At 55.6% G+C, this 13,209-nt stretch overlaps 1 protein-coding gene across 1 annotated transcript in view; it reads left to right on the plus strand.

Moving 5' to 3' along the window:
* Positions 1-971: 971 nt before the first annotated feature.
* The window catches only part of arhgef1 (Rho guanine nucleotide exchange factor (GEF) 1), a gene marked incomplete at its 3' end in the record, with an annotated part of 108,323 nt that continues 96,085 nt past the window's right edge, over positions 972-13,209 (plus strand). Inside the window, exons 1-3 of the mRNA XM_078536121.1 lie at positions 972-1,079; positions 5,129-5,221; positions 8,548-8,661. Of these exons, the coding sequence (XP_078392247.1) occupies positions 1,053-1,079; positions 5,129-5,221; positions 8,548-8,661 (234 nt within the window). The remainder of the gene's footprint in view (positions 1,080-5,128; positions 5,222-8,547; positions 8,662-13,209) is intronic.

Consider the following 13,209-nt stretch of genomic DNA (forward strand, 5'->3'; position numbering starts at 1 on the left):
TCAGTGTGTGTGAAATACTAGTGGATATGGTTCAGTGTGTATGAAATACTGGTGGATGCCGGTCAGTGTGTGTGAAATACTGGTGGACACGGTTCAGTGTGTGTGAAATACTGGTGGATATGGTTCAGTGTGTGTGAAATACTGGTGGATACCAGTCAGTGTGTGTGAAATACTGGTGGACACGGTTCAGTGCGTGTGAAATACTGGTGGATACGGTTCAGTGTGTGTGAAATACTGGTGGATACGGCTCAGTGTGTATGAAATACTGGTGGATACCGGTCAGTGTGTGTGAAATACAGGTGGACACCGGTCAGTGTGTGTGAAATACTGGTGGATACCGGTCAGTGTGTGTGAAATACAGGTGGACACCGGTCAGTGTGTGTGAAATACAGGTGGACACCGGTCAGTGTGTGTGAAATACAGGTGGACACCGGTCAGTGTGTGTGAAATGCTGGTGGATATGTCGTGTGCATACATGAAGAATATTTCCTCATCCTTCAGTCTGTGGAGTGGTAGCTCTCTGAAAACCTCAGTGTTGTTGCTGATTTGTGCACTGCTGTTCCTGCGATGATATACAGATCAGTTTAATGCAGCTCTGGATGTTTCTCAATTCATCCTCTTGAGTTACTTCCACTGCATCTGTTCAACCGGCAAGCGACTGAAGTTACACACGCAGAGCCCCACATCTGCAGGCACAGAGCCTGTAGCTATGACGCTCGGTCTTTCTCGCGGTTCAGTTGAACGCGTCGGGTGAAATGTCGAGCTCCTTGCCTGTGCCTCGCTGGGATGTTTGAATCGGGGCCCTGTGCGGTAGCGGGCGGGCAGTGTCGGTGCTCTCTGACAGTCTAACAGGGATGAAACCAGCCACTTCCTTTGACTCAGATCATCAGTGCTCTGCTTCGCCTTAAACGCAGGAGCAGGAAGTGGCTCATCTGTGCTTCAACTCTTTTGATCTATCTCTCCAACAGGCTCGCCACCCAGAGTTGAGTGCTCAGCGCAGGGGGAACGGCACACACCCCTCCCTCAGGGGTGCCCAGGAGCCACCTGCAGCCATGGACCTGGACGATGGCCACGATGTGGTGAGTACAGAGGCACTGCCTTACAGGGGATAGGTCAGGAGTGGAATTGGAGCTACAGGCCATTCGGCCCCTCAAAATTGCTTTGTCATTCAACAAGATTATGGTCGATCTACCCGAACACCACCTTGCTGCCCTGCCCCCTATTCGATTCCCTTCGTACCCAAAAATCTACTGTTCTCCGTCTTGAATCAACTCGACCACAGTCTCGGGGTTAGAGAATTCCAAAAACCTTGTGAGTGAATAAATTTCTTCTCATCGAGGCCCAAACGGCCAACCCCTTCTCCTGAGACTGTGACCCCCCCCCTACCTCGAGCCCCTGCAGCCAAGGGGGCACCGTGTTCCTAGCATCGACCCTGTCAAGCCCGGTAAGGGTTTTATACGCTTCAATTCGATCACCTCTCGATCTTCTCAACTCCCAGGGTTATGGCCTAGTCTCCTCAATCACCACCGCCCCCTCATAGGACAAATCCCCTCATCCCAGGGACCAGTCTGGTGAACTTTTGCTGCACTCCTCCTAGGGCAAGGACATCCTTCCTTGTGTAAGGTGACCGAGGTGGCACACACGCTCGCCCTGGACGGGCGCACCTCCAACAGCACTCAAAGATCTCGACGCCGTCCAGGACAAAGCAGCCCGCTTGCTCGGCACCCCATCCACCGCCTTAACCATTCAGTCCCTCCAGCACCGACGCACAGTGGCAGCAGTGTGTGTGTACCATCTGCAAGATGCCCTGCGGCGACTTGCCAAGGCTGCTTCGACGGCACTCGTGACCTGTACCATCTGGAAGGACAAAGGCAACAGATGCATGGCTCCACCTGCAGGCTCCCCACCCAGTCACAGCACCCATCCTGACTTGGACAGATGTTGGCTGTTCCTCCAGTTGCCACCGGGGTCAAACGTGCTGCCTTATATAGCACTGCCGGGAGAACCTCCACCCTCTGGACCATGATAAAAACAAAAAACTGCGGATGCTGAAAATCCACAACAAAAACAGAAATACCTGGAAAAACTCAGCAGGTCTGGCAGCATCGGCGGAGAAGAACAAAGTTGACGCTTCGAGTCCTCATGACCCTTCAACAGAACTGAGTTCTGTTGAAGGGTCATGAGGACTCGAAACGTCAACTTTGTTCTTCTCCGCCGATGCTGCCAGACCTACCCTCTGGACTGTAGTCGTTGAAGGAAAGGGAGCGTCCTCCTCTTCTCCAGAGCCTTTATCGACGCTCTTAGGGAGGGAGTTCCAGGATTTTGACCCAGCGACAGTGAGAGGACGCCGATAACAGTTCCGAGTCTGGATGGTGCGTGCGGCTTGGCGGGGAACTTGCGGGTGGTGGTGTTCCCGTGCGCCTGCTGCCCCCTTAATCCTTCTGGGTGGTGGAGGTTGTGGCTTTGAGAGGGGTGGGCAGGAAGATGCAGAAGACCCCATTGGTAACATTTGAAAATGAACGGAGAGATCGTGAGGAAGGGGGGAAACCTGGTCGACTGTGAGGGTTTTGGATGGGATGATTGGGAATGTTGAGATTGGCCACTCGGTGAAGCTCACGGTTAAAGGGCATCGATTTGAGATTAAAACAGGAAATGCAGGAAGTATCAGCAAGTCTAGCAGCAGCTGTGGAGAGAGAAGCAGAGTAAGAAGTGGCAGTTCTCTGGGAGTCGCTCTCTCCTCATAGAAGATGCCAGACCTGCTGAGTATTTCTAGCATTCCTGGTTGTTGTTTCGTATTTCCAGCATTTTGCTTTGGTCTCTGTTTAACATCATTGCTGAGAGAGGGAAGGGCCAGATGAGAAGGATTGGGACACAAAGTGTCTGACCAGAGACAGGCAATTGAAACTGAATTCAACGTAATTTTCACAGGGGAAGCGGGTAAATATTTGGAGGAGGAAGCAGAAGGACAAAAGGGCACTGGTGAAGGGGCTAAGGGAGGAGCCCTTTCAGAGAGTTGGCAGAGGTGTGATGGGCGGAATGGCTGTACCAAGGGTTGGAGGAGTAGTATTTCCTACATTACAACAGTGACCCTTTGAAAATCTTCATTGGACTGACTTCCTTCCAGTCTTCCTCACATCACTAACCCTTCCTGTCTCCCCCTCACCTTCTCTCTCCCCTCCCTCTTCTCATTCCCCTCTCCCCCACCTGATCTCCGCCAATCCTGTCTATCCCCTCCCCTCCTCCCTGCCCCTGCCTTTTCTTCCTCTGCCCCCCTCTCCTCCTCCCTCCCTTTCTGTCCTCCCTCGCCTCTGTCTACCCCCTCCCCTCTCCTGCTCCGAAATCTCTCCACTCTCCCCACTTCCTGCCCCTCCCCCTCTCTCCCGCTCCCCAATCTCTCCCCGCTTCCCCCCCCTACACAATCTCCCTTTGTCCCCCATGCTGCTCTCACTCTCCTTCCCCCCGACATCGCTCACTCTGTCTGACTCCTCTAGACAGCTCTCTCTCTCGCTCTCTCCCCCGCGCCGCTCTCTCTCTCGCTCTCTCCCCCGCGCCGCTCTCTCTCTCGCTCTCTCCCCCGCGCCGCTCTCTCTCTCGCTCTCTCCCCCGCGCCGCTCTCTCTCTCGCTCTCTCCCCCGCGCCGCTCTCTCTCTCGCTCTCTCCCCCGCGCCGCTCTCTCTCTCGCTCTCTCCCCCGCGCCGCTCTCTCTCTCGCTCTCTCCCCCGCGCCGCTCTCTCTCTCGCTCTCTCCCCCGCGCCGCTCTCTCTCTCGCTCTCTCCCCCGCGCCGCTCTCTCTCTCGCTCTCTCCCCCGCGCCGCTCTCTCTCTCGCTCTCTCCCCCGCGCCGCTCTCTCTCTCGCTCTCTCCCCCGCGCCGCTCTCTCTCTCGCTCTCTCCCCCGCGCCGCTCTCTCTCTCGCTCTCTCCCCCGCGCCGCTCTCTCTCTCGCTCTCTCCCCCGCGCCGCTCTCTCTCTCGCTCTCTCCCCCGCGCCGCTCTCTCTCTCGCTCTCTCCCCCGCGCCGCTCTCTCTCTCGCTCTCTCCCCCGCGCCGCTCTCTCTCTCGCTCTCTCCCCCGCGCCGCTCTCTCTCTCGCTCTCTCCCCCGCGCCGCTCTCTCTCTCGCTCTCTCCCCCGCGCCGCTCTCGCTCTCGCTCTCTCCCCCGCGCCGCTCTCGCTCTCTCCCCCGCGCCGCTCTCGCTCTCTCCCCCGCGCCGCTCTCGCTCTCTCCCCCGCGCCGCTCTCGCTCTCTCCCCCGCGCCGCTCTCGCTCTCTCCCCCGCGCCGCTCTCGCTCTCTCCCCCGCGCCGCTCTCGCTCTCTCCCCCGCGCCGCTCTCGCTCTCTCCCCCCCGCCGCTCTCGCTCTCTCCCCTCCGCCGCCCTCCCCCAAGCCGCCCTCGCGCCCTCCCCCAAGCCGCCCTCGCGCCCTCCCCCAGGCCCCAAGCTGCCCTCCCCCAGGCCCCAAGCTGCCCTCCCCCAGGCCCCAAGCTGCCCTCCCCCAGGCCCCAAGCTGCCCTCCCCCAGGCCCCAAGCTGCCCTCCCCCAGGCCCCAAGCTGCCCTCCCCCAGGCCCCAAGCTGCCCTCCCCCAGGCCCCAAGCTGCCCTCCCCCAGGCCCCAAGCTGCCCTCCCCCAGGCCCCAAGCTGCCCTCCCCCAGGCCCCAAGCTGCCCTCCCCCAGGCCCCAAGCTGCCCTCCCCCAGGCCCCAAGCTGCCCTCCCCCAGGCCCCAAGCTGCCCTCCCCCAGGCCCCAAGCTGCCCTCCCCCAGGCCCCAAGCTGCCCTCCCCCAGGCCCCAAGCTGCCCTCCCCCAGGCCCCAAGCTGCCCTCCCCCAGGCCCCAAGCTGCCCTCCCCCAGGCCCCAAGCTGCCCTCCCCCAGGCCCCAAGCTGCCCTCCCCCACGCCCCAAGCTGCCCTCTCTGGTGCCTCTCACCTCCTGCTGCTCTTAGCCTCTGCACCCCAACGTGAGCAGTGTGTGTTGAGTTAAACTCCGAGCAGCGCACTCACTGATTGTTGTCTGCTGGGCTCGAGCTATTTCAGGGGACAGGCCATGTGAGGCCTTTGTCGTTCAGGCTGGCTAGGTTTGACTAAGCAAATGTGTCTGCTTTACATGCTGACAACTGTGTCCTTCTCTCATTTCAGCGTCTGCAGTTTGGCAAGGCCCACGGATCCGCCAACCCCGCCATGCTCATCATTGGGGCTGAGGACGAGGAGTTTGAGAATGACCTTGACCCGGTAGGTAGCTGACCGCTCACGGGGAGGATCCGCCTGCAAGCGGAGCTGCCCGCCACCTCTCAGTGGGCAGAAACTCCCTTTTCGGACCCGAGCCCCACGCCAGAGACTTTAGCACCCCCCATAACCCAGGCTCTTGCTTCCGGTGTCCGTGCTGAGGAAGTGCTGCACTGTCAGAGGCGCCCCCTTTCGAATGAGACATTAAAACGAGGCTCCGTCTGACCTCTCAGATGGAGCTAAAAGATCTCAGGGCCACTATTAGGAGAAGTTCTCCCCGGTGTCCTGGGACTAATATTTATAGAACCATGGAATCACAGAATGGTGACGGCACAGAGGGGGACCATTCGGCCCTTCCTGTCTGTGTTGACTCCCTGTAAGAGCAACTCACCTAGTGTCACTTGCCCTGCCTTTTCCCAGTCCTGCTCTGCAATCTTTTCCTCCTCAGATAATGAACCAATTTGGAAGCCACGATTGAATCAGCCTTCACCACACCCTTGTACTTTGCCTATTTAGAAAACATCCTTTGGACTTTCTTTGATCTTACTCGGCAATATTTTCTCATGTCCTCTCTCTTGCTTTCCTAGTTTACTTTTGAATTTCACCCCCGCGCTTTCTGTCCTACCCTTGAGGCTTCCTGCAGTGTCGAGCGCTTTTGTTGTGTGTGACATGAGCTTCCCTCATCCTACCCCTGCCAGCCCCTCGACATCCCCGAGGGCTCTCGATTTGGGAATCGCACCCTTCCCCTCCCTCTCTCTCTTCTCCACCCCCCACCCCCCCCACACCCACCCGTGGGAACGTGTTTACTCTGAACCCTCACGATCTCCTCCTTGACCTCCCCCTTCTCTGACGGACTTACCTTCAAGTAGCTGCTCCCAGTCCACCTTTGCCAGATCACATCCCCTCATGGTGGGTTCCCCATCGCTCTGGAAGGTGGCCATTCCTAGTGTGTGTGTGTCGAGTCGTCTGTTGTGCATTGTGCCATGGCTGTGGATCCTAATGACAGGTCCGCGTGACTTCCCACAGAGCAGGCGAGGGTGAATTGTCTGATTTTTAATTTTTTTTTTGTTTCGGGGCACTGTCTGTTATTTTTTTGAGCTTGACTTTTATTCTTTGCTGCCTTGTATTCCCTTCCTGTTCGGAGGAACAGGTTGCTCCCCCGGTTTGTTCCTTCTTGTGCATTTTTCTCTCAGCCTGTGGCGGGCATGCTACATTTCCTGAGGGTCGCCTTCAGGAGTCCTTGAACCTTAATGTCGGCCTAGCTTTTCAAGTATAATTTGTGAATACGCGACCCCCCTCCCCGCTTTAAGGACTTTATTGTCAGTAAATGCTCATGTCCACTGTACCTGAGCTGGGCTTTGTTGACAAGTGCGTCAATTCCAGATGTTTCTGCTGTTTGAAGTGTTGGACACTTTGTCTCCCCACTTGATGCCATGTTGTTCCTAAAGCATCCCAATCTGGGACCTGTCCAACTGCTTAATATGCCTGGAGTAGGTAGTCCGCTTCTGACAGGCATATAGGCGGGTAGGCATTACGGCAGCCTGTTGCACATCTTGTAATATACATATCCCCACCATCGCCGCTGCACTCCTCCGCTGTAACATTGCCTGACTCATTTCCCCTCACAGACCCCGCCCCAGTTCATCTGCTGAAGCCTTCACCCAGGCCTTTGTTGCCTCCTAACTTGGCTATCATCATGCGCTCCTGACTGGCCTCTCACCTTGCACCCTTGCTAAAACTTGAGGTCATCCAAATCTCTGCTGCCTGTGCCCTCTGTCGCGCCGAGTCCTGTTCAGCCTGCACCCTCTGCTCGCTGAGCTGCACTGGCTCCCGGTTAAGCGGCGCCATGATTTGAAAATCCTCATCCTTGTTTCCAAATCCGCCCATGGCCTCGCCTCGTCCCGATCTCTGTAACCTCCTCCAGCCCCTACAACCTCCCTATCTCTGTAACCTCCTCCAGCCCCTACACCCCTCCCTATCTCTGTAACCTCCTCCAGCCCCTACACCCCTCCCTATCTCTGTAACCTCCTCCAGCCCCTACACCCCTCCCTATCTCTGTAACCTCCTCCAGCCCCTACACCCCTCCCTATCTCTGTAACCTCCTCCAGCCCCTACAACCCTCCCTATCTCGGTAACCTCCTCCAGCCCCTACAACCCTCCCTATCTCGGTAACCTCCTCCAGCCCCTACAACCCTCCCTATCTCTGTAACCTCCTCCAGCCCCCACAACCCTCCCTATCTCGGTAACCTCTTCCAGCCCCTACAACCCTCCCTATCTCTGTAACCTCCTCCAGCCCCTACAACCCTCCCTATCTCTGTAACCTCCTCCAGCCCCTACACCCCTCCCTATCTCTGTAACCTCCTCCAGCCCCTACACCCCTCCCTATCTCTGTAACTTCCTCCAGCCCCTACAACCCTCCCTATCTCTGTAACCTCCTCCAGCCCCTACACCCCTCCCTATCTCTGTAACCTCCTCCAGCCCCTACACCCCTCCCTATCTCTGTAACCTCCTCCAGCCCCTACACCCCTCCCTATCTCTGTAACTTCCTCCAGCCCCTACAACCCTCCCTATCTCTGTAACCTCCTCCAGCCCCTACACCCCTCCCTATCTCTGTAACCTCCTCCAGCCCCTACAACCCCCCTATCTCTGTAACCTCCTCCAGCCCCTACAACCCCCCCTATCTCTGTAAACTCCTCCAGCCCCGACAACCCTCCCTATCTCTGTAACCTCCTCCAGCCCCTACAACCCTCCCTATCTCTGTAACTTCCTCCAGCCCCTACAACCCTCCCTATCTCTGTAACTTCCTCCAGCCCCTGCAGCCCTCCCTATCTCTGTAACCTCCTCCAGCCCCTACAGCCCTCCCTATCTCTGTAACCTCCTCCAGCCCCTACAACTCTCCCTAACTCTTGTGTTCCCCTAATTCTGGCTTCTGCAGCAACTCTGCTTTTAATCGCTGCCCCCTCGGTGGCTGCATCTTTAGCTGTCCTTTTATCAGTCCTCTGTGCAGAGTACCCCTGTCTAATCTGCCCCTTTATCACTCCGTGCAGAGTAAATCTATCTAATCCGTGCTTTTATGACTCTTCCATGCCGAATAAGCCTATCTAATCTGTCCCCGACTATACTTTTTCTTCCAGGCCCCTCAGTCTGATTCTCAGGCCCTGAGGTAAACAGTAGTTGAGTCCCTGAATGATCTTAAGTCTGTCAAAAAGGAACCCGCCCACCTCCCCCCAACCAATTTGCCTCAGTCTAGTCTGAACAGTTGGAGCCTGGAGTCTTGCTTTGTAATGCGGGAGTGTGGGCCCCTCTCTAACCAATGCTGCTCTGCCTTTCAGACGGTCGATGATAACTGCAGCCACTTCCAATGCATTGAGCTGCTGAAGGATCGGCCGACCTGCCTCATCATCTTCCTCCATCATGTCATCCTGCAGTTCGACGCCGCGGCTGTGGTGAGTGTTGCATCTGCCTCCCCCCGACCCTGACAGGGGCAACTTGCCCACCCCTGGTATATTTGGTCTGCGGCCATGTCTTTCTCCATGTGCCACTGTTAGTTTCTGGGGTACAGCCAGATCCCCTAATCAAGGGCTATATAACCCCCCCCACAACTGCTGTGCCTCCCCCCTCCCCTCTCCACCCTGCCCCGTCTCCATTGTCTCAGTGGGGCTGCCCTTCGTAAAGTGTCAGCTAAGGTCGAGTGGGCAGCTCTCCCACCTCCGACTCAGAAGGTTCGGGCTTAAGTCCCACTCCAGAGACCAGAGCCACCTTGTCGGAGGTGCCATCTTGCCCACGCGATGTGAAAGCGAGGCCACGTCTGCTCTCTCCGATGGATGTTAAAGACCCCGACGCTGGCTATTGGAAGAAGAGCAGAAGCCCTCCCCCGTTGCCCTGGCCGACATTTGCCCCCGAACCGACATCATAACAGCAAATGATCTGGTGGTCAGTCACATTGCTGTTTGTGGGATTGTGCTGTGTCTACGTTGGCTGCCAGGTTACCGACATTACCCCAGTGGCTGCGATGGAAAACAGAAAGGGGGCTATGTGGGGGCGAGTGTTGTGGAGCGGCAATTTTGTGTCAGGGAGGGGTGTTTCATGTGTGTGAATCTCGGCTGGGGTATTTGGGGGTGAATCACAAACGGATATTTGGGGTGAATCTTGAGGAGAGGTATTTGGGGGTAAATCTCGGAGGGGTATTTGGGGGGTGAATCTCGGAGCGGGAATTGTTGGGGGTGAATCTCGGAGGGGTATTTGAGGGGGTGAATCTTGGCGGGGTATGTGATGGGGGTGAATCTCGGAGGGGGATTTGATGGGGGTGAATCTCGGAGGGGGATTTGATGGGGTGAATCTCGAGGAGGGGTATTTGATGGGGGTGTATCTCGAGGAGGGGTATTTGATAGGATAGATCTCAGATGGAGTATATGAGGGGTGGGGTATATTTTTAGGCTAAATCTTGGAGAGGGGTGTTTGATGGAGACTGCCTCAGAAGGGTATGTGATGAGCTAAGTCTCAGGCTGGGGTTCTTGACAGGGACTGTGCCTCGGGTAGGGGCATTTGATTGACAAAGGATATTTGATGTGAACCCTGTCTTGGGTGGAGTAGTTGATTGGGAATGTGTCTCGGGGGCTATTTGACGGGGAATGTGTCTCGGGGGGGATATTTGACGGGGAATGTGTCTCGGGGGGTATTTGACGGGGAATGTGTCTCGGGAGGTATTTGACGGGGAATGTGTCTCGGGGGGGTATTTGATGGGGAATTTGTCTCGGGGGGTATTTGATGGGGAATGTGTCTTAGGGGGTATTTGATGGGGATGAATCTCGAGAAGGGGTATTTGATGGGGGTGAATCTCAGAGGGGTATTTGATGGGGGTGAATCTTGGAGGGGAATTTGGGAGTGAATCTTGGAGGGGTATTTGATGGGGGTGAATCTCGGAGGGTTATTTGATGGGGGTGAATCTTGGAGGGGTATTTGATGGGGGTAATCTTGGAGGGGTATTTGATGGGGGTGAATCTCGAGGAGGGGTATTTGATGGGAGTGTATCTCGGGGAGGGGTATTTGATGGGGGTGTATCTCGGGGAGGGGTATTTGATGGGGGTGTATCTCGGGGAGGAGCATTTGGGATGAATCTGGGGGAGGGGTTTTTGATGGGGGTGAATCTCGAGGAGGGGTCTTTGATGGGGGTGAATCTTGAGGAGGGATATTTGATGGGGTGAATCTCGGAGGGGTATTTGATGGGGTGAATCTCGAGGAGGGGTATTTGATGGGAGTGAATCTCGGAGAGCGATTTGATGGGGTGAATCTTGAGGAGGGGTATTTGATGGGGATGTATCTCGGAGGGGGATTTGATGGGGTGAATCTCGAGGAGGGGTATTTGATGGGGATGTATTTCGGAGGGGGATTTGATGGGGTGAATCTCGAGGAGGGGTATTTGATGAGAGTGAATCTCGGAGGGGTATTTGATGTGGGTGAATCTCGGAGGGGGATTTGATGGGGTGAATCTCGAGGAGGGGTATTTGATGGGGGTGTATCTCGAGGAGGGGTATTTGATAGGATAAATCTCAGAGTGGAGTATATGAGGGGCGGGGTATATTTTTAGGCTAAATCTTGGAGAGGGGTGTTTGATGGGGACTGCCTCAGAAGGGTATATGATGAGCTGAGTCTCAGGCTGGGGTTCTTGACGGGGACTGTGCCTCGGGGAGGGGCATTTGATTGAGAAAGGATATTTAATGGGAACCCTGTCTTGGGTGGAGTAATTGATGGGGAACGTGTCTCGGGGGGTAATTGATGGGGAACGTGTCTCGGGGGGTATTTGACGTGGAATGTGTCTCGGGGGGGGTATTTGACGGGGAATGTGTCTCGGGGGGTATTTGACCGGGAATGTGTCTCGGGGGGTATTTGACGGGGAATGTGTCTCGGGGGGTATTTGACGGGGAATGTGTCTCGGGGGGTATTTGACGGGGAATGTGTCTCGGGGGGTATTTGACGGGGAATGTGTCTCGGGGGGTATTTGACGGGGAATGTGTCTCGGGGGGTATTTGACGGGGAATGTGTCTCGGGGGGTATTTGACGGGGAATGTGTCTCGGGGGGTATTTGACGGGGAATGTGTCTCGGGGGGTATTTGACGGGGAATGTGTCTCGGGGGGTATTTGACGGGGAATGTGTCTCGGGGGGTATTTGACGGGGAATGTGTCTCGGGGGGTATTTGACGGGGAATGTGTCTCGGGGGGTATTTGACGGGGAATGTGTCTCGGGGGGTATTTGACGGCGAATGTGTCTCGGTGGGTATTTGACGGGCAATGTGACAAGGGGGGTATTTGATGACAAGTGTGTCTCGGGGTATATGTGATGAGGTGAGTCTCGGGTGGGGTATTTGATGGGGGCTATGTTTCGGGGAAGGGTAATTGATTGGGAAACTCTGCTTGGGGCGAGGTTTTGGGGTCTGGGCTATTTGATATGGATTGGGTCCTGGGGTGGGCTATTTGATATGGATTGGGTTTTGGGGGCCGGGCTATTTGATATGGATGGGGTCCTGGGGTGGGCTATTTGATATGGATTGGGTTTTGGGGGCCGGTGTATTTGATATGGATTGGGTCCTGGGGTGGGCTATTTGATATGGATTGGGTTTTGGGGGCCGGTGTATTTGATATGGATTGGGTCCTGGGGCCGGGGTATTTTATATGAATTGGGTCCTGGGGTGGGCTATTTGATATGGATTGGGTCCTGGGGTGGGCTATTTGATATGGATTGGGTTTTGGGGGCCGGGCTATTTGATATGGATTGGGTCCTGGGGTGGGCTGTTTGATATGGATTGGGTCCTAGGCTGGGCTATTTGATATGGATTGGGTCCTGGGGTGGGCTATTTGATATGGATTGGGTTTTGGGGGCTGGGCTATTTGATATGGATTGGGTCCTGGGGTGGGCTATTTGATATGGATTGGGTCCTGGGCAGGGCTATTTGATATGGATTGGGTCCTGGGGTGTGCTATTTGATATGGATTGGGTCCTGGGGTGTGCTATTTGATATGGATTGGGTCCTGGGGTGGGCTATTTGATATGGATTGGGTCCTGGGTTGGGCTATTTGATATGGATTGGGTCCTGGGCTGTGCTATTTGATATGGATTGGGTTTTGGGGGCCGGGCTATTTGATATGGATTGGGTTTTGGGGGCCGGGCTATTTGATATGGATTGGGTTTTGGGGGCCGGGCTATTTGATATGGATTGGGTCCTGGGCAGGGCTATTTGATATGGATTGGGTCCTGGGGTGGGCTATTTGATATGGATTGGGTCCTGGGGTGGGCTATTTGATATGGATTGGGTCCTGGGGTGGGCTATTTGATATGGATTGGGTTTTGGGGGCCGGGCTATTTGATATGGATTGGGTCCTGGGTTGGGCTATTTGATATGGATTGGGTCCTGGGGTGGGCTATTTGATATGGATTGGGTTTTGGGGGCCAGGCTATTTGATATGGATTGGGTTTTGGGGGCCGGGCTATTTGATATGGATTGGGTCCTGGGCAGGGCTATTTGATATGGATTGGGTCCTGGGGTGGGCTATTTGATATGGATTGGGTCCTGGGGTGGGCTATTTGATATGGATTGGGTTTTGGGGTGGGCTATTTGATATGGATTGGGTCCTGGGGTGGGCTATTTGATATGGATTGGGTCCTGGGGTGGGCTATTTGATATGGATTGGGTTTTGGGGGCCGGGCTATTTGATATGGATTGGGTTTTGGGGGCCGGGCTATTTGATATGGATTGGGTTTTGGGGGCCGGGCTATTTGATATGGATTGGGTTTTGGGGGCCGGGCTATTTGATATGGATTGGGTTTTGGGGGCCGGGCTATTTGATATGGATTGGGTCCTGGGTTGGGCTATTTGATATGGATTGGGTCCTGGGGCCGGGGTATTTGATATGGATTGGGTCCTGGGGTGGGCTATTTGATATGGATTGGGTTTTGCGGTCCGGGGTATTTTATGTGGATTGGGTCCTGGGTTGGGCTA

Source organism: Cetorhinus maximus, unplaced genomic scaffold (assembly GCF_964194155.1).
Source record: "Cetorhinus maximus unplaced genomic scaffold, sCetMax3.hap1.1 HAP1_SCAFFOLD_917, whole genome shotgun sequence".
Classification (NCBI taxonomy): Eukaryota; Metazoa; Chordata; class Chondrichthyes; order Lamniformes; family Cetorhinidae; genus Cetorhinus; species Cetorhinus maximus.